The 20,557-nt window shown below is 42.0% G+C and overlaps 2 protein-coding genes across 2 annotated transcripts in view; both read right to left on the bottom strand.

Annotated features, from left to right (window-relative positions):
* Nucleotides 1-1,388: 1,388 nt before the first annotated feature.
* Nucleotides 1,389-5,654, bottom strand: tmem150c (transmembrane protein 150C). Its single transcript, XM_023399668.2, has 8 exons — nucleotides 5,396-5,654; nucleotides 4,383-4,466; nucleotides 4,041-4,094; nucleotides 3,916-3,951; nucleotides 3,755-3,822; nucleotides 3,157-3,284; nucleotides 2,878-3,055; nucleotides 1,389-1,994 (listed from the first exon to the last, which is right to left on the bottom strand). Exons 2-8 carry the CDS (start codon nucleotides 4,454-4,456, stop codon nucleotides 1,786-1,788), a joined length of 747 nt encoding a protein of 248 aa, XP_023255436.1. The 5' UTR covers nucleotides 4,457-4,466; nucleotides 5,396-5,654; the 3' UTR covers nucleotides 1,389-1,785.
* A 1,608-nt stretch (nucleotides 5,655-7,262) lies between these two features.
* The window catches only part of sec31a (SEC31 homolog A, COPII coat complex component), a 16,550-nt gene continuing 3,255 nt past the window's right edge, over nucleotides 7,263-20,557 (bottom strand). Inside the window, exons 3-24 of the mRNA XM_023399674.2 lie at nucleotides 20,341-20,483; nucleotides 19,754-19,853; nucleotides 19,471-19,632; nucleotides 19,113-19,265; nucleotides 18,794-19,024; nucleotides 18,628-18,702; nucleotides 18,471-18,512; nucleotides 17,334-17,672; nucleotides 17,091-17,226; nucleotides 16,813-16,991; nucleotides 16,591-16,717; nucleotides 16,353-16,498; nucleotides 15,450-15,623; nucleotides 15,082-15,339; nucleotides 14,374-14,475; nucleotides 13,760-13,862; nucleotides 12,206-12,583; nucleotides 10,631-10,686; nucleotides 10,219-10,488; nucleotides 9,618-9,737; nucleotides 9,447-9,518; nucleotides 7,263-8,994 (exon numbers count right to left, since the gene is read on the bottom strand). Of these exons, the coding sequence (XP_023255442.2) occupies nucleotides 8,815-8,994; nucleotides 9,447-9,518; nucleotides 9,618-9,737; nucleotides 10,219-10,488; nucleotides 10,631-10,686; nucleotides 12,206-12,583; nucleotides 13,760-13,862; nucleotides 14,374-14,475; nucleotides 15,082-15,339; nucleotides 15,450-15,623; nucleotides 16,353-16,498; nucleotides 16,591-16,717; nucleotides 16,813-16,991; nucleotides 17,091-17,226; nucleotides 17,334-17,672; nucleotides 18,471-18,512; nucleotides 18,628-18,702; nucleotides 18,794-19,024; nucleotides 19,113-19,265; nucleotides 19,471-19,632; nucleotides 19,754-19,853; nucleotides 20,341-20,483 (3,546 nt within the window). The 3' untranslated portion in view covers nucleotides 7,263-8,814. The remainder of the gene's footprint in view (nucleotides 8,995-9,446; nucleotides 9,519-9,617; nucleotides 9,738-10,218; nucleotides 10,489-10,630; nucleotides 10,687-12,205; nucleotides 12,584-13,759; nucleotides 13,863-14,373; nucleotides 14,476-15,081; nucleotides 15,340-15,449; nucleotides 15,624-16,352; nucleotides 16,499-16,590; nucleotides 16,718-16,812; nucleotides 16,992-17,090; nucleotides 17,227-17,333; nucleotides 17,673-18,470; nucleotides 18,513-18,627; nucleotides 18,703-18,793; nucleotides 19,025-19,112; nucleotides 19,266-19,470; nucleotides 19,633-19,753; nucleotides 19,854-20,340; nucleotides 20,484-20,557) is intronic.

Raw genomic sequence — 20,557 nt, 5'->3', positions numbered from 1 at the left:
GCAACTCTGGTGTTTTTTTTGTTTGGTCTGTGTCGACAGTTGGAGAGATGTAGGAGAGGGGCAGCAGTTCGCCTCTAAGTTCTTTCAGGATCCTTTTCACATGTATGGAAACACATCTTCGGAGCATAATAGGAGCAGAAATGGAAAACCACTCTCACTGGACCTTTTGATTGACTGGGAAGACGACAAGACAAGCTGTAGATAAAAGTTGCTGCACGTGACCTGTGAGGTTACTTTACCTTTTTACCTTTTTAGATGACCCGTATTTGTTCGCCAGTCCTATATGAGTTGTATTTGCCACCGTTTTGTACACGTCTTCCACTCGATTCCTCCCTCTACATGTACACGTGTTGCTGATGTATGGCGTTTTATCCAGTAACTGAACTGTGATGTTTTAGAAAGTAGAATAACAGTATCGTTAGCACTCAGCACAGGTGCTGCCAACAGAGAGTTTTCATTTCAGACTTAGTTCGAATGTCTTTAATTAATCCCCTCACAGGTGAACGGTCTCTATTTAAATGTGCCATCCCCGTTGTTCATATGTAACGTGGGTCCTTGGAAAGTTACCTTAAAAACTGCAAATTGATGATTTATGTGTGAAACATAATTGGTATTATTCAGGAAAATTACTTCCAATAAAAATGCCTCGTCTCACACAGAAGTTGGTCTCCTCTAACAATACTGGATGCTTGTAATGCAAATGCTTGTTTGTTAAACAGAAAGTTCACACAAATCATAAAATAAAACTCACTCATCACTAGTGGTATTGAGCCATACAGATACTAGTTTTGATTTTATATGCCAAAGATTTTAAAGGAAAATTTGTGACATTTTGGGAAATGCACTAATTTGCTTTCTTGCCAAGATTAGACGAGAAGATTGACGCCACTCTCAAGTGCATATGTTGGATTTAACATGTTCATTTTCCAGCTTTAGAGGAGCTGCTGGCTGTAGCTTCATATTTAACAGATGTGACGTTAGCATCGATCTTCTCGTCTAATTCTCTTCAAGAAAGTGAATAAGTATTTCAGAAAATGATGAACTACTCCTTTATAAATGGAGCTTTTCCTTTTAAAGAAATTCCTCTGGAAATAAAAGCTTTACTGTTTTATTTCACAACAAAACTACTGGTGTTAGCACAAAAAAAAACAATGTAATTTCTCCCTTGAGCAAAACTAGCTGTTTGTCTTCATGCTAAGCTAAGCTAACTGACTGCTGGCTCAAGCTTCATATTTAACAGACGGATATGAGAGTGGTGTCAAAATCTAACTGTCAGTAAGAAAGAGAATAAACATTAATTAACAATGTCAACTACTCCTTTAAAGGTGGAGGTTTACGGTCGTTTTAAACAACTTAAATTAAAAACTTTAGGGACACAAGACTAAACACACATGTAGTATTTTTTTAATACTGATTCTTTACTGTGCAAACGTGTCATAGCATTCATTGATTCACACAGCCCCTCAAAACTGTAGCATTTGAAAAGTTAAAAAAAATATCTATATGTCTTTAATGTTTAAAAAGAAGTGCAAAACTGGTTCCTCTATTAAAGCTTCCTCAGAAACAGGAAAAATAAAGATAAACCGCAGCAGATTTTTGGTGCAGCATTTAAAAAATGTCACTTTTTCAAGCTTCTGGATAAAAAATATGTAACAATCAAACATGCATATTTGAACTGGTGTCAGTTATGGTGATACCAGAGGAAAGGACAGGCGTAAGAACCAGGTACAGCCTCTGCAGGTGGAGGAAATTGCATCTCAAAGTTGTGACCCGGTGTTAACATCCCTACAGTTGGTCCGCCTGGTACCTGCACACCTGAGAGTGGGTTTCTGACAGGCTGAGCGGACGCCCGGTGTTGTCTGTGCACACCACGTCGAAGCGGTTGTGACGAAACTCGATGGCAAAAGTGGCGAGGAAGGTGAGGAAGAACATGACCAGCGCCCACTGGCATCGAGCGGCGTGCATGTGGAGGCGCTGAGACATCAGGGAGAAATCTGCAGCGCGTGAGTTAAAGGGTCAAACATGCAAATGGAGGATTATAGAAGATAAAAAGAGAATAATCTGCATCCATCGTAAAGAAAAGGTCCACAGTTTTTCCAGCCTTTCTTAAAACAATAGTCATGTGATCAGAAGTCTGACTTCATCAAATCCAGAGGGTATCGACAAAGTTTCAGTCTTTTTTATTTTTACTATTAGCTGCAAGTTTAATTTGCTTTTTTTAAATAATGGACGGACATGCAACAGTTATGGAGATGTATTATGTAAAAATGACAAGAATATGATGTTTGATATCAGTCTGTAATATGTGTGTGTGTGTGTGTGTGTGTGTGTGTGTGTTTGGATGGGGAGAGAGAATAAGACAATATAGTGATAATAAATTATGTAATCCTGAATATAATTGTAGAAAGAATGTAATAATAGAGCAATATAATAATTATAAAAATTATATAATAATACTCATCAATTATATGACATCCTGTCAATGTAATGGTATTATATCTTACAACAAAAATATTATAAAATAATATAATAGTGTAGTGATATTATGACAACCATTATATAAAGTGTGATACAATATATATATATGTATTATTATATTTTACTATTTTATACAATATAATAATTTTAAATATATAATTATAATAATAATAGTATATAATATATAGTATTACCTAATAATAATTTTGGGTTCTGGGAAATTGTGACGGGGCATTTTAGTTTATTGTCTGGCGTCGTTTAGGCCGAACGATCCATCGCAGAATTACTTAGTAGATGGATCGATAATGAAAGTAAGTTGTGTTCTTCTATTAAAATCGATAACATATAATATGTCGGTATGTATTGACAGCTCTTTAAATGCTCTGAGTAGAAGGATACAGAGTATCATGCAGAGGGTGATGGCTGCAGACAACAGGAAGCGAATGACGCCGGCCTTCCTCCCCTCGTTCCTCAGGTTAACGCTCAGGGTGATGTAGGACTGCACCCAGCAGAAGAGCGTCCCCAGTCCAAACGTCATGAAGGTGCCCAAGTTGTGAATCATCTCCTGAGTGAATAACTAAAACCAAAATAACAAACATCAGGTCTCTTGAACTGAGTCCATCTATAAATTGTTGTATAAACTGTTAAATACACGTATCTGTTGGTGATGTGCGTCACCTGGAAGTTTCCTACGAGTGTCATTCCAAAGCAGCCAATAGAGAAAGCCACCAGACTCGCAAAGTTCAGCCACGGTTTGTCGATGGCGTGTTTCAGCTGGAGGTATCTGAGGACGGCAATAATGAACCCTGGCAGGGAGAAGGAACCAGTGGAGATGTATTTAGCACATTGCATGTTGTGTGGCAACAACCTGTCTGTTTATGTCTGTTTATTATATTCTGTGTTTGTCCTTGTGTCACCAAAAACCAACAATAGATGGATCCTGTAATAATTCATAAAAAGTAACATACGGACACTCAAAGATGTGGATCAGAAATAAGTGAACTGAATTATAACTAAAGACTAGGATTTAACTATAAATATATACACCGACAGTCCCTAGTTTAATTTGATTTGTCAGAATTAAATTCATTCTAACTGTTTCCATCTTTAAACATTTATATCTTCAGTAGGATCCGCTGAGCTCTGGGACGTTTTGAGAGACGGATAAACACATATTGCATATTTTATACACCTATTGAATATTCTAAGTTTGTATTTACCATATTATATTGTAACTATATTGACATAATCAACACTGGTGCGTCACTGCTCTTACCCACAATGGCTGCCAGGTTCATGACCTCGCTGAAGATGCAGCTGGCTGGTGGAAAGTTTCCTGCAATACTGAGAGGAGGAAAGGTAAATAATAAAGTAAATAAAATAAACATAGTATCTACAGTATGTTTCTACTGTGAAGAGAAAATGACGGGTACGTACCTAATATATGGAGCATAAAATGATCCATTTCTTCTCCTAAAATTAATAAATTAAAAAAGAGAGATTATTCTGACGGGATTTAAAAAGTGATTATTTGCTGTAGATGATATTGAGTTGCTTCTCACCTGTACTGTGAGCTCAGCGGAGATATCTTCTGGTCCTGCACAGCTAGAAAGTACCTATCAAAATGCATCAAAACACATCATGGTAAACGATGATAAATGAATAAAGTTATTATGTACTGTAATATCACCTGCTGCAGGAGTAAGATGTGCTGTTGGTGTTTTACTCTATATTATTCCAATGCTCCTGGAGCCTCAGATTGTTGTGCAGCTGTCACATGATGGAAAAAGAAACAAAAACAAATACTGGATTGCATCTGTTTGGCGCCCCTGGGCCTGTCATCCATCCATGGAAACAGACCTGGTAGTTAATTTAAATCCAATCCTATAATTAACAGAACTTACACCGCCCACAGTCCAGCAGCTGTGCACACGGAGTAGACGGGAGGCAGAAGAGCCCACGGACTGCAACCCCACATCCTGTCTCCTCTGACACCACAGAAGAAGAAGTTTGTGTTAGTTTGCATGGAAGATATTAATCTGTTTAATATGTCTGATGTGTATTATGGCGAGTAAGATGGCGAGAAACATTTTAACACTTCCTAGTTATAACACACAGGCTTTAGTTCACTTATATCATTCAGACAAGACACTGTTTATTTAAGAAGTCATAAATAATGGCTTTATTAGCGTTTAATACATCACCTACTAATAATTGAATTAATCATAATTAATTAATAGTTAATAAATCAGTCATAAGCCATTAATAAGAACAACTTTCGTGGCAGATTGTTCAGTTGTAAATGTTCTTATAACTGCTCTGTAAAGCATTAAATTAATTATTTATTAACCATTAATAAAGGTACTCATTGCATTTTATATAGACCATGGATGGATTATGACACATCGGGCCCCCTGCCCTCCTATAGGAACACCCAGACTGAAAGACACACAAAAGACCACAAGCCCGTGCAGCTGTATTGTTTGTGTTTGCTTGTGTGTGATCACTACGCGTCTGTTAAAGGACTGTTCGCACCTGTTTCTGTCTTTTTGTAGTTGTTTTGTGTTATTTTATTTACCTGGTTGAGGTTGTTTTGTGTCATTTTTGCATCCATGCCTATAACTGATCTATTATACAGTATTAGTAAATGCTCATTATTACCTAGTAATAAAGACAATCATTACGGCTGATAAACCCTTTATAAATGGCGCCTAATCAGAAAGTGTTGCCCATGTTTCTACAGTTCTGACGTGTTTATTCAATAAATGGCATCAAAACCAAACCGGAAGTGAGTGTTCTAACGCTGTAAAACAACAAGAGCAGAACACAACACCGCTCCATGTGTAGACACACAAACACGGAGACAACTAGCTGCTCGTGCTGCTTTGTAAACAGAAGGTAACCGTCGACTATTTACCTGTACCGTGCGTTGTTGGATGATCCGTCAACGGTCCGACGCCCCCTGCGTGAGTTACAGGCGGCGACTTCACCGCACGTAAGTTTCTTTTAAAATCCCCTCCAGCGCTTTTCATCTACTTCCGGTGTGTTTGACATCGGTAACAAACGTCGGTCGCACAGGTAAAAAAAAAAAGAAAATCGTTAACGGCGTTTCCACACACGCCAAAAGGTGCAATGGTGTCGTTTTGGCATCACACACCTGGTAAGAGTTTTCTGGCAAGGTAAGACTTCCGGTTTGGGCGTATATCCTTCAAAATAAAAGCACGGGAATGTAAATTAAGTGAGTGACAGTATCCGGATATCTGATGCAACGTGAGGATGGAGATAATACAGAGGATAAAATGCTGCTCTCATTAGTTTTAGTCTTCAGCTAATGCAGTTTAAAGCCAGGCTGGATCACCAACAAAGTGGGCGACTGCAAAGGGACCCCAGACCCTCCAGGGGCCACAAAAGCTCACCTAACTACCATATCATTTCTGTCCAAATAATTTAATTAATCAATAATTTGTCAGAAATCTGTACTGAAGATCCACACCAAGTATAACAGGTCCTCCATCCCCCATGTCAACATAAAGAGAAAGGGTGGTATCATTCCCTCACTGAAGAATTGTAAGGCTAAAGACAAGTTATTTTCTTTTATAAATGATTGCTTTAGTGTTTTTTTGCTCCATGAAATGATTCCCTGAAGTTAAAATTACTCAAAAATACAAGCATGTTGAGTTTACTATCTATAAAACTGGAAAAATAGCAATTATACAGATTTGAGAAGCTGGTACAAGTGATTTCTTTCTACTTTAATGATTATTAAATTATTAATTATTACATGTGGGCGTCTCTTGTTTGTATATTTTTCTATACACATGTTCAAAGATTTCAAAATAAAATAAATGCTAAAATTTTCTAATTAGCACAAAACACAGTATGACTGAGGCTGAGGGGAATGTCATTAGTTTTGCAGGAGTGTTACAGCAAAGACGAACTGGTTGGTCCTGGTTTGTTATGAAGTTTTTCTGTGTGCACTTTACTTTGGAGGCAACAACGGTCCAACAGCAAATCTCCCGGGGCCCGAAACAGGATAATCTGACCGTGATAAATACAGATAACTACTGCATACACAGCTCCAACAGGGAAATTACATAACAGTTTTCTTTTTGTGAGTTACACAAAAACCCTATTTATCTTTATTTATATTTAGCTCCCTGTGGCGATAATGAAAATAAAAACACCACAGCTTCGGTTCAGAGTTACATAAATTACAAACAACTATTTGATGCATTTCTAAGTAATTTGTGGAATTTAAGGAACAATTTAATCTAACTGAAAAAGGGGATTTCTGGGAGTATTTACAGCTGAGGAGCAGAACCTGTAGTTATTAAATTCTCTTAGTACATTGCCTCATAAATAATAAATCTCAAATACTCAGATTGGATTACATGAAATTAACATTACATGATATTAACATGGAAAAGAGATGTTTATTGTGAGATTAGATTTTTCCGGCTGAATTCATTTGTTCATATAAATGTCCATTGTGTTTTTTTTCTTGCTATGTCACAGTTGTACTATCTGTATTTGTCAAAATGTTAAAATGAATTAAAACTATACGACAAAAAAAGGAAATTTGGTTCAGATGTTCATGTTCTCCTCAAGATGAATTATAATCTCTGTGATGATCCATTGATTTTTCCTCTGGCGCCAACATCTGGTCAAAATTCAGATTTGTCCTGTTCTTTAGTTTGTGACCAAATACCTGCAAAAATCTACCTGCCTCAGCTCTAAGTTGTATGTTAGTTAGTAGATTTAAATTTAAACAAAGCAGCATCGTATTGTAAATAAATACTATTTATTGAAAATATTGCATGTAGTCAATCTAAAACAAAGACTTGTTTTCTTTTATTAACAACATAAACTTGAGGTTGACCACTCAGACTGCCGCCCTCATCGTAGCTGGAATGAAAATCAAGTATCATGTTTCCAGTCTCCTTCTGAGGTCCGATTAATTAGCAGATAATTACCTCCAATGCCATTTAAGACGACCGCTCCTGTTTGTGTTTAAGCATGCAAACTTTAAAATTCCATAAAAGCACAAGTCTCGTTTTTTTTTCCTTTAAAAAGTCCATTGCACTCTGCTGAGCTTTGTGATTACACAGAGGAAAAGAAAAGAAAACAATTACAAACAAAAATTGAAAAACATCATTAAAACGTCCTCAACAAATGGGATTGCATTGCTTTGCATTGACATATCCCACACACTGACAACATCTTGGTCCAATGTGTTGTATGTAGTGACACCAGTGGTGAAAGTAAGTCAGGAAAAGCAGCAAATGTCATATTAGGTACATTAAAAAAGAAAAAAAAAAACTAGCACTCCAAGCATTACTTTGCTTTAAAAGCTTGTGGGAGGGACGATAAGTTTGAAGTATAACAGCCAATATGACGCCCTGGTTTTTAAATTAATCCATATTCTGTCTTTTGCACGTGTCTTTTCTATCTGTAGCCTCGACTGCAAAATGCATGCAGGCGATGATGCAATAATATGTTATTAAATGAAGCATGATTTTGTAGTTTTAAGAGAAAACTCTACATATCCGGGTATTATATTGTATCTGAGCGTCGTTGTAGTGCACAAACATTTAAAGACTATAAAGATGAAACTAGCTAATGTTTCCTACATGATTGTTGTTTTACGTGATTGAGCGGTTGTGAGTCAAAAGCACGCTGCATTGCAACAACAGCAATCTGCTATTAATACCAAAGGCATTATAATAATTACTAATAATTAATTTTCTTTAATGACTACATTTATTTTGATGATCTCAAGACGAGTTGATAGAAATGCCCTTAAAATTCCTGAATATCCTTTAGCTTTTCTTATCTTTATTTTCATTCCTTTGCATCTTTTTTTTCTTCATATTTATTTATATTTATTTCCAAATCCAAAACGCTGAAACCTTTTGTTTGTCATATAGGAGGTTGTTGCATATTTATTTAAAGATTATACATTAATATTCTGAATTAAAGACAAACGTTTAGTGTGACTCTTGTTGACGTCTCTAGCCCTTTAACTGTCGTGTTTGCACGGGGCTCAGAATTTACTTTCACCACTGAGTGCGACTGATATCATGGCTTGTGTTTGTGTTGCTGCGTCAGAAAAACGTAAAATGGCACAAAAAGAAGAACTTAACAGTATTTTCATACATCTCAGGATTCTTCATCGTTTGCACTGCGAGTCAAATGGAGCTCCCTGTAAAACAAGCGACCAACAAAATCTAAACGCTGATACTCTCTCTCTCTCCCTCTCTCTCTCTCTCTCCGCCGTCCACCGGTCGAAGACGCGGAGGAGTTTTGGAGTTGTTTATTTTTTTTTTTTGTGCCTGATCAGACCCCGAGTTTGTTGGCCTGCGTCAGCACCACCTTCAGCACGGGCATAAACGCAGACGTCTCGCTGAAGTTGCTGCTGCTGACTATGTGGGTGTGGATGTTCAGGCCCTCCATGTACGATCGGGACTCGATGGTCCTGGCGATGTTGTGTAGTCCTCCCACGATGGCGGGAGAGAGCTGGAGAGGGAAAGTGGAGGTGAGAAGTCACAGGTGTAGCGGACATACCTGGCCTGGCATCAGTCACAAGCCCCACACACACACACACACTTTTTCTTTTAGTATATTAATATCTTTTCTAAACGGTCCCAGGAAAATAAATGTCATAAACTAAACTAGAACTAAACTTTGGTCTTGGAGAAGTTGAGGTCTGGAGAAACTACTTCAGATTTTTACCTAAAAGTAATAAATATAAATATGAGAAAATTGACAAATGTGACAAATTCTGTTCATTAATTTAAAAACAAAAGAGTTCTTCTTGCACGGAGCCCATGTGTAGAGTCCACTTCTGTTTTTAAATCTAGATTTAAGACTCTGTAGTTTTTCTTTTTGTTTGTTTGTTTTGTGTGTGAGACGCATCCGATCATTATTATTGACCTCTGTCATGGAGTCAAGTCCAGCCGGACACTCACCGCCTGCTCTCTGAGTTTGTCATAAAGTGCTTCCAACCGTTTGTTGGCGTCGTCGAGCTTCCTCTTCGTTTGCTGCGAAACGATGAAACACAGAAACACAGTTAAACCTCTGATGATTCACTCTGTCCGAGCGGAGACGAGCCGCGGCGTTCATCGTCAGACGGGACTCACGGGGTCGGTCGCTACAGCCAAGCACTTCTGGATCAGGCCCTCGAACGTGGTCTTCAGGACCATGTGCTCCTCGGGGATCGGCTTCTTCATGACCTTCTCAGCAGGGATGGACTGAAGAGGCTGACAGGGTCAAACAGACGGAAAAATATAGGACATTTCAAGTTTATTAATGTTCAGTTTTTGTTATAACGTCTCCTATGAAGACATACTTTATATTATTAGTCGTTATTACATTAAGTGTTTAAACAGCAGCTCACAGCAGAAGTTGTAATTGTTTACAAAACACTACAAAATAAATACTAGTATTATGTAACTTTTGTCTTTTCTGTTTGTATTTTGTGAGCTAATAAAGAAAAAGATCAGATCCACATCTTCAAACTGAAATATAAAATATATATATAGCTCACATAAATAAATATAAATGTAAATGTATCAAAACTGTTAATCATTAGGATTATTGTAAAACATTTATTTTCTAATAAAGAACTGTTTTGTTCTTGATTTTAAACAGTTTATTTTGTCAGCACCTTCAGGAAACTGAGGCAACCTGACATCCTCAAGCTGTGATCTTTATTTTCTGTCACACATGACACCTGTGTACCTGTATGAGCTCTCCAGTGGGTGCTCCAGGTGCACCCTCCACACTGGTCCTGGGCATTGCAGGGTTCATAGGTGGAGGGGAGAGCTGCTGCTGCTGCTGCTGCTGCTGCTGCTGATGCTGCATGCCTGAGTATGGGACCTGGGCACCGTGTGGGCCCTGGATCATGGCCTGAGGGGCCCCAGAGGACACCGGCTGGGCCTGAGGGTCGGCGCCCAGCGGAGCCATGATGGGAGCCGTGATGGGGGCAGGAGGAGTGTAGTTCTGTGGGGTCTGCTGATTTATGATAAACAAACAGTATTTTATTTAAAACCTGCAACATCATCAGGTTATCATTGTCTATATATATATATATATATATATATATATATATATATATATATATATGTATATGATGTGTACTCAGCAGCCTTACCTTCTTCTTTGGTGCTCTGCTCAGAGCTGGGGGGTCGTTCCAGCCATTCTGAGGCCCTACAGAGAAAAACAAAGACCTAATGATTCACACTGTCAGGGTAAAGTTTATCTTACGTTATGAAATGTGTTGAGAGTCAGAGCTTGATTGAGTTGATTTGTTAAGCTTCAGCTTTGATCATAAACTTCACAGATACTGTAATTAAACGCCTCAAATCTGCTCTACTGATTGGCTGTAGCATGATGAACATGATGTCATTCATAATCATATTAATGAGCAAAGCAATTTTTAGTGTAGCTTTAAAATTTCTCTTATTCAGGTAATCAGTTCCAACCTGGAAAAGCCTTAAAAACAAGTCTGAAATATAATCATCACTCAGGTAATAATGTGTCTGTGCAGCCATGCAAAGTCCCCAGAGGCTGATTACCTGCCTGTTTCCTCCACATGACAACAAACTGCTTCTAGTTATTTATTCATTACGATTTAAAACTACATAAAGATCTGAAGAATCCAAGATGATTATGTGCGGCCTGTTGATGAACTCTCAGTCGTGCTTCCTGTGAAACAAGCGACCAACAGCTGAACGATGATGATCAGCTGTACTCTTTAATTAAGTCCTGAGTCAAGCTGCTGAAAAGGACAAAGAGACTTTAGGAGTTTTCATAATTTTAAATTCCTGGACCCACAGCAGCTTCATTTTCACTTTATTTTAGGTTAGTAATAATCTGCCTTTTCCAAAATCTGCAGCCAGAACAATAATAATAGACTTTTTTAGTGTTTGACAATTATTAATGCATAAAGTTAAATTATTCCTGATAAATGTCAAACACAGCTTAATTATAATCAACAAATATATTAAAAAAACAATGATAAATTGATTAAAATTGCAGTTTCATTGAGATTAAACTCTGTATTTTAGTTTATCTAACGTGTTAAATTTTAATTATACATCAGATTAAATACACCTCAACTTGAAAATAAATATTAATTATCAGTTAATAAATAAATACAAATTCACTGTAAGTTATTATAATATTTCACTGATATTGTACAAGTGTGCTCAGTTGTTGTATATTGTAAACAGAATAAAGAAATTTGCATGATTTAAATGTGATGTCTGTTTTTCCTTTTTAATACATTTGCAAAAAGTTTTTTTCGTCATTATGAGGTTTTGAGATTCATAGATTCACGAGGGAAAAGGTGATGTTTTTATTTATATTTTAGCATAAGGCTGCAACATAACAAAAAAAGGGTCTGAACACTTTCTGAATTCACTGTAATTGAATATAATGAAAGGTCTAATGATTCCTACGGCACACTCCAGGCCTCCTGTTAGTGCTGGTGGTTAAAAAGACGAGTCTGGTTAAAGATGCTCTTGATGTCACAGCTGCAGCTTTTTAGTAATAAATGAAGTGACTCACTAACTGAGAACTACTACAGCGGGAGATGATGTGGCAGTTAGACGGAGGACTTTCGGACACACAGGCTGAGTGAGTGTGTGAGCAGGATGATCAGAGCCATGCAGACCTGTTCTCTGAGAGGCGGGGATCAGCTCTGGGTCAGCGCCAAGCTGTGTACCTGAGAATCCGCTCGGTGGAGGAAGGGGCATGTACGACACAGGAGATCCTGGACCGCCATGCTGGAAAGACGCTCCGGAGGAAAGAGGAGCGGAAAAGGAGGAGGAGGAGGAGGCGGCGGCAGGAGTGGGATAGAAAGGAGGATGAGAGGGGGGAGAGGAGGACAGGCAGTGGCTGATGGGAGGTTGTCCGGGATAGACCGGAGGTGCTGGCTGAGAGGGGATGGGCTGGGTGTACTGCGAGAGAAAGCCGGGGGGGTGAGGAAGGGAGGAGGGCTCTGCAGGAGGAGGAGGAGCAGCAGCAGAGGAGGAGTACTGAAGAGGCTGATAGAGAGGCACCCCCCCAGCTCCAGGTGGGTACTGGTTGACCTGGGGGTAAGCTGGGAGTCACACAGGAAACAACAGATGCTGTTAGAGAAAAACTGTTGCATGTTATTCAAACTGTATCATGCAACAGGAAACATGTAGTAAAACACAGAGTGCATGCTAACGTGCTTCATGTTTATCTTGTTGGTTACAAAAGAGATTAACACACTCAAAAGTTATTTAACCATTCTCATTATCTGTTAGTGACTAAAACTGAACACAACAGCACAGAGGAGATCAGACACAGAGTCAAACATTTCCAAAAAACAAAATGTTTGCCAGTGTTTTCAAGACAAGAGAATAAAGGTTGTGTGTTGCTCGTGTGCCGCCTGCTGATGCAACCATGTCTCTTTGTGAATGTGCAGATGTTTGTCTCATGGATTTAGCTCCTAAACAATGATTTAGATTATCTGCAGATCAGTCCACAAGAGGTGCAGCAGGAGGGGAGAACAGGTGCTTCTAGTCTTTACACTGCGAACAGGAAATGCTAATTGCTAATTCTCTGTACTTTTACTTGCCAAAATGTAAAGAACTAGAGGCTAAAAGCCCCAAAAATAAAACAGGGCTCAAGTTGTAGCCAAGTGACAACCTCCAGAGCTGAAAGACGAAGCCATCGCCAAAGTACCAAAAACTGCAGTTCCTCTAATGACCACTAGAGTCCGGCTCCGACTGTGAGTCGATCCTCCATAGACTCCCATGTTAAAACGTCCAACTTTACAGCAGAAATAAACATGTTTACAGCCTGGTGCAAAAACAGTTTTGGTGTCTGTAGCGAAGGGTTCTGCATAATTGAGGACGTCTTTGCCCATTTTTGGATTAGCCGAGAGTTGGGCGGAGTCAGGCACTGCCAAGATGGCGATGGCGGAGCAGCTCACTCTGAGCTTCAAAACCGCTCTTCAGAAACCTGTGAGGCTACATCCATCTTTATTTACAGTCTAATGTTGTAGCCTGTGTCTCAGTTTTGGCTGAGAGAGACCACATTGTCAGACTTTGAAAACCCCTGCATCAAGTTTTTGAAAAATGTCTTCATTCATTTTCTTCATTCTGGGTTTAAATTAGTCGTATATAAACATGATTTTTAGGATACAGGGTTGCTTGATGATAATGTGACTTACACTCAGAGACACTGCTTCTCTCTCCAGAACAGAGATTTTTTTTCCTGAGGTCAATGACCCCGGTTCTACACTTACGCTGGTACTGATGGGAGTACATGTACGCGGGAGTGGAGGAGGCTGGAGGCGCGGCGGCTGTGCCGCAGGCCGGCATCCCGTACATGGAGTTTGAAGCCTCCACCTGCAAAAACACAAAAAAGGAAAATCTGAAGCCATATTTCAAAATAAAAGACAAGAGCACTGTTCACTGGGCTCTGCAGGAGAAGATGAAGCCAGGCTTTTTTCTCCGTGAGGACAAAGTTTAGAGCTGCAAACAAACAGAGGGCAGAACAGTTAAATTTGCCTCTTGTGCTCTTTTTGTAATTCACAAATAAAGTGATTGCTGCACTTCAGTGGTATTTTGCTTGGTAGCTAGGAACAACATGCATGTCATGGTTTAGAGTGTGGACAGTCATGCAATAAATCACATTAATAATGGTGGTGCAGGAGAAACAAATGAGACTACATGCATCATAGGAGACAGAGGTAACAGGCTGAGTATAAACAGGAAGGGGGGGGGTGATGGGTAGCTAAGGGGAGGGGCATTATCACAGACATAGCAAAGAGAAGTCTCGGACGTCAGGCACTGCTTGGATCAATGGAAACAGTTTAGTCGGTGTGTGTGAGGTTGGATGCGTGGTCAGTATATGTACCTGCTGGTCTGAGGCGCTGCCTACTTGAAGAGGAGGTGGGACATTGGGGAGGGCTGTGGGAGTTTGGTTACTCCAGGAGGTGACAGTGGAGGCAGCCCTCACCTGAAGCACACAGAGGCAACATACCGATGATGGCCGCAGCACGGGGAGGGAAAACACCAAACAACGCCACGACGCCACAATGCACGAGCATTGGACCAGTGGAGACGAGAGAGGACACAGTAAGAGCCAGGGTTCAAATAACAGCAGGAACACAAGCACCCCGAGAAGAATTCATTTCTCCCAATCATTAGGGGGCAACAACACCCTCGCTGCAATAAGCACATTTATCAATCAGCATGTGATTTAAACCCTGGCTAGAATGGACGCCCAGTCAATGAAATGACTCCAACACAACAGCAAACTGCAGTGAGCACTTCACCGGGTGGTTAGTTAGTGTGGAGGTGTGGTCAGAACAGGGAAAACACTGGTCCGAGATCTGGTTTCAGAAACCCCAAACCTAAATCTGTGTGGATCCTGATGTCTGACGGTTCAGAGTCTGAACAGAGGTATAAACAATACGGACGCATAAAAGCCATATTTATAAAACAGTGTGTGCGCTTCTCGCACAGCTTTTACTACTAAGTGAAGAGCGGTTAAAAACAAACAACAACTTGGATCCTTGTGTGAACTTTTAAGGCGGTACAGTGGAAAATCAGCGGGACGTACTGGCTGGTAATACTGCTGCTGTGCAGGGGTGGGGGCAGAGGCAGGTGTAAGCATGGGTACAGGAGCTGCTGGAGTGGGCTGAGGCACCATGGCGGGCTGGACCGGGGTGAAGGGATGCCGGGGCAGGGCGGAGCCGTGCTGAGCCCGAGCGGCGGGCAGCTGAGACCGAGCTCTCTGGGGTTGCACCGGAGCTGCGGCAGCCGCCGGCTGCTGCCCAAGAGCCCGACCGAGACGGTCACGGAGCTGCTGTACGGCAACCTGTACGGACAAAACAAGAAGAATACACTGTGAATATTGTCACAGGGTGATGTTTCGCCTGGTACATTATTCAGTGGGGAGACGCACCAGGCTGCAGGTGTGTCGCATACCTGGTTGGTGTTGTCAGGCAGGTAGGTGATGGCGGTAGACAGACTGCCCTGCGAGGCCAGCAGGTTGGCGTACTGGCTCATCTTCTCGGCCAGTAAGATACCGATAGCAGCGGGACCGGAGCGCTGGGTCTGCTCGACTGCACGCCGCAGCACCACCACCTTCTCCACCAGGTCCTGAGTGGAGGAAACAAAATTAAGGTTCAAGCTGCTTTAAAAAACGGTTTAGCTACGTCACTTGAGGGCAACAGAAGAAGCGTAAAAAGGCAAAATAATTCATTTAATCACCGTGTGTAGTTGTAATGTTAGCAAATTACATACCTGGCGGACACAGAACAACGTTAGCTTTTATGTCGAAGTCCATGTCCACTATGTCCTTTTAGTTCTATTTTGGTCTTAACTTACTCCTGACAAAAATATCTAGCTAGTCTAGCTAGTCGCTAACATTTGCAGGCAGGAAAAACCAAAACAATCAGCTAAAAGAAGCTAAACTGCTCTGCAGAGCTGCAGAGTCAGGTGCTAATTCTCTTCGGGTTCATCTGGCTTCCAGCTTATTGTTTATCTGTCCACAACTTCACTACACTTCGCTCTCATTGCATCGTTAGCAGACAGCTGCTTTCAAAGAAACAGCTGTAAAAAATTCAGCTTGAGTCCAGCTGGTGAACAGAGTCGAGCATCTAGCAGCTAAAGAGCCAGATATTTCCCTCACGAGTCGATGGAGACCAAAAACAGAGCTAAAAGAGAGGGAATATTCTCAATATATGAATAATTGATCCATATCTGCTGGATGTGTAAATAAATAACCTTCTGCTGAAAAGTGATTATATGTCATATGTTTCCAAGTGGCCGAAACAATAAGTTATAGCAGGTTTAAGATACAGATGTGCAGTCAGTCTCTCAACACACCTGCAGAGAGAGAGGACAGTGTCCGTCCTGCGCTTTGGTCCAACAAGACACGAGTTTCTCCACGTTGCCAGCACAGATGTAACAGAGGCAGGCCTGAGCTCGCAGGTGAGCGACCTCAGCTGCTTCCAGTCTGTTCCCGAGAAGGTCTGACAAACAGAGAGGTTTGGTTTGAGGGGATGAATTTGTGGCTGAGCTGAGAATGTGACAGAAAAATCAAACGATATGCACGAAAACCAACCGCAGAGAGAAGAGAACTCCTCGGGCTGAGCGTAGGTCATGACGGCGGCCAGAGCCTCCTTCCAGTTCTGCAGGTCGCACGTCTTCAGGATATCGTGCCAGTCCTTCATCACCACAGCGCTGATCAGCTGCGCGACAAAGAGACGCAATTACATCACTGACAATAAACATCTCAATTCATAAAACCTCAGGTAAAAAAAACATCCATGTGGTGGTTACACACCTTGGTTATCTTGCTGTGTGTTTTTGTAAAATACTTCCTCTGGGTTTTCTCTAAGAGATCAGCCCCTCCGGCGATGGCCAGGATGATGCTGTCCGCCATCCGGTTGTCATGGAGACAGAGCTCCACGGCTCCCTCGAAGTCTCCTGTCAGCAGAGCCTGTGTGATCAGCCCGTCCACATCTGCGGGACAACAAAAAGTAAATAACCAAACGACACAGTCACAGATTTTTAAAAACAAACCCACTGGACTTTGTGAGCTGAATTATTACGTTCACTCACCTTGACTGATGCGGAGACTGACTCCTTCTGCGGGGGCTGGAGCTGGCACCTGAGTGGGCTCCTGAACTGGAGCTAAGGGCTCAGCTGGACTGGGCTCAGCTGGACTGGGCTCATCCTCCACTGTTGCCGTCGTCTCCTGAAACACCAGAGAAACATCATTTATGAAGGTGTTTTGTCTGTTTGTATGTGTTTTCTTAAGTTGCACATCTTCAGTTCAACTGTGCTAGAAAAGTTAAGTTTCACCTCCTCTAAGGGGATTTCCTCCTCCTCCTGCTTCTCTTCTTCTTCCTCCTTCTCTTCCCCCTTGTCCTCCTCTTCCTCCTCCTCTGCCTCCCCCTCTGGGACACCCTGCTCCACATTTTCCTCTGGTTCACTGGTGAGAAGATCGTCCTCTGGATCTGCTGCTGATGCCGCCGCCGGAGTTTCAGTCTCCGGTTCAGGAGCGGAGTCAAGTTCGAGCGTGGCAGCCGGCTGGAGGTTTGCTGCAGCGATCATGTCGAACGCTGCCTCTGGAGTGTCAGCAGGCGGCACGAGGCTGAGGTCTGGTAGCGGCTGCAGCGTGTCTGGAGCGGGCGCCTCCACCTGGATTATGAAGGAAAATATGGGTTCATAACAAGTCAGGGACGACGAGTGAAGGAGAAGTGTGAGGCTGAAATGCCACGTAGGTCGGACCACGAGAGAAATCAAGTAAAAGAATATTTGCAAGTGAAGGATTTGTGCAGAGAGGACAGCTAAGGTCACACTTGGTTTCATTTTGTGGGTAATGACCGCTCAGGATTAAGTTTTTGATCCACGTTAAGATGATGAGAAGGATAAAATTAAGTCCAGGAAACATCCGACTGGAGAGGAAGTCAAGTTCGGATGTAACGCTGGAGTCGGGGTCATGTAGGGTAGGGTAGGTCGAATAGGCAACACATTCCCACCTCAGAGCGGAAGCACTTCACCAACACCATCCGCGTGAGAGAGAAGAGAGTCAAATTTTGTCCTTACAAATGATTCCTGCTTCCTCCGAGCAGTTTCACAAACTGGATTCACACTTGCGACACTTCCTCATTACGAAATGTAAGACAGAGACGTTCAGTTCGCAGCACGTCAGCCAAGAACCGCCGCTCTAATTACAGCCAATAACAGTCGAGCAGTTCTGTTGTACCAGTGTCAGCGGAGGAATGCGGACGGCACAGTGAGCAAGAACAAATGAAGTGTAGTGTGGCGAGGCAACGGGCAATTAAAGAGCATCTCAATTAATGGAGAAGGGAAACTATTGAGCTGCTCGGTGATAATTATCTGTTGATTTTTTATTACTTTTTCTTTTGGTCATTTTTAAACATTCCTAAAATGTCAAACTATTCCTTTAAAATGCCACACAGAAGTTGAACTCACCTTCGGAGGCTCGGCAGGTTTTTCCTCTAGTGCTGCTGAAATCTAAACAACAAAATGGACACGTTCATCACAAGATGCACAGAAAGACACTGGATCAAAGTATAAATAAAGAGAATTAAAATTATATAAACAGCATCATGTGGAAAATACATTTCACCTTTAAGGCTAACTCCTCTTTGTTGTACCCCAGAAGCTCCAGGTACTTGCTGCGGATGTCGCTTTCAAAATTAGCCTGAAAAAAAAAGTCACAGAAAAAAGACTTAAGGGCTGTTTTCAAGTTTATCCTTGATATTCTAGGAGATGATTCTTTCTGAATTGTTCACCTTGAGGAAAGACCAAACTGTCTTCTCAAACTCGTTCTCAGCTGCGTCGATCTTTTCCTGGCAGAAGTCCACGAAGCTGCCTGCGCTCAGAGTGGCCTGCAGCTGATCGGAGCGCTTCAAGAAGGCCGTTTCTGTGACAACCTGACTGATGTGTACGACGTGCGAGGCGGGCTGCTGGGGCTGCTGAGGGTTCGGCTTCTCGTTCTCCAGAGACACCAGCTTCCCACCGAACTACGAGCCAACACAGGCCGAAAGTGAGTGTGTGAGTGTAAAAATACGAACACACGACACTGAGGAAAGGTAGAGAAGAGGGACTCACGGCAAATGAGGCTCCCACGGGTCTGCGGATCCACTTGGGTGGCTTCTTCAGGGGGTTTATCGTGGCTGGAGGGGCGGTAGTCTGGGGCAGCTGCAGCGGGGGCAACACTTGTCCCGTCCCAAAAGGATCCATGTTCCCGAAGGAGGTGCTAATCTGTAACCGACACCCAGAGGGACGTTAGACAAAAGACAAAAAATGTTGAGAGGTGGGCGAGTTCAGGAGAATCCAGACTGGTCAGCTGGTGTGTTCAGGCTGCGTCTGTACTAAATGTTTTTAGCCTGTCGTCTCCTCAGAGCACCTTATAATTGCATCGGTCACCAAACACTCTCCGTTTCTGTCTCGGGAGATTGACTCTCACCTGGTCGGCGTGTCTCTGGCTCTGCGCCTGGCTGCTGCCTCCCATGATGGAGTAGATGTCGATGTGTCCGTCGAAGCCCGCCGCCGACAGCACCACAGGGTTCCTGGGGCACCACTGGATGTCAAAGCACCACTGGCTGCTGGTGGGCAACTCGTACAACACCTGAAGAATCAATCGGAGCAGGACATTTACTTAAGAGGACAGAAGAGGGCGTTTCATCGTGAGGTCTTCATCAGTGTAAGACGCACTCATGAAGTCAATAACCTATGTGCAACACTTTTACCTCCGCTGTGTTTGGATTCCAGCACAGGATCCTGCTGTCCTTCCCACAGCTCAGCAGCAGCTCGGGATCAGCCAAGCTCCAGGCGATGGAGAGGACGCCCCTGCACATAAAGACCAGTACAGAGACGTCTTAAGAAAAGTCTCAACATTATATAAAGATCAAAACCAACAATGTGTTAGCCTGTCTCTTAATACTTTGACATCCCCTGGCGTTCAGTGGCACAAGTCCATTAATTAAATGTTTACAAGAGGTTTGGTTATTTTCTAAAACAGCTGGGAACTGCAGTTTTTAGCAAACGGGAAGTAGTGCATCTGTTGGGGACTATTTTAAGCAGCAGATCAATCCTCATTTGGTTCTCTGGTGACTATCTGAAGCAGAAGAACAGTGTGTGTGGGACTGAGTCAAAATAAACTACAGAGTGTGTGTTCATGGTGATGAGGGAAGACCCAGAAGAATAAGATATACAGTATATGTGTTAGCAGGTACATTCATAGTGTTTGTTTTTTTATTACTTGATTCTTTAAAGCCACAAAGGAAAGATGAACTCTGTGTGCTGCTCTGGTGCCATGTTTAACAGAAGTGTTTACCGTGTGTGATTCTCTAAAATCTTGAGAGGAGAGGTAGCAAAACGCAAGTCCCACATCTGGATGACTGGCATCCGATCGTCCTCCGAGGCCAAGACCAGCTGAGTGGCCACCTCTGGGTTCCAGGCCAGTCCAGAGCAATGCATCTAAAAACAAAGACGTGCACACGAACGTTTCAGTTGTGTGTACAGCGTCACAGGATTGTGAGGAAATAAAACAC

The sequence above is a fragment of the Seriola lalandi genome, unplaced genomic scaffold (genome assembly GCF_002814215.2).
Source record: "Seriola lalandi dorsalis isolate HSWRI2012SDOR001 ecotype SW California unplaced genomic scaffold, Sedor1 jcf7180002052111, whole genome shotgun sequence".
Classification (NCBI taxonomy): domain Eukaryota; kingdom Metazoa; phylum Chordata; class Actinopteri; order Carangiformes; family Carangidae; genus Seriola; species Seriola lalandi.
Note: the sequence above shows the minus strand (reverse complement) of the source record. Positions and strands in the feature narration are given on the sequence as shown.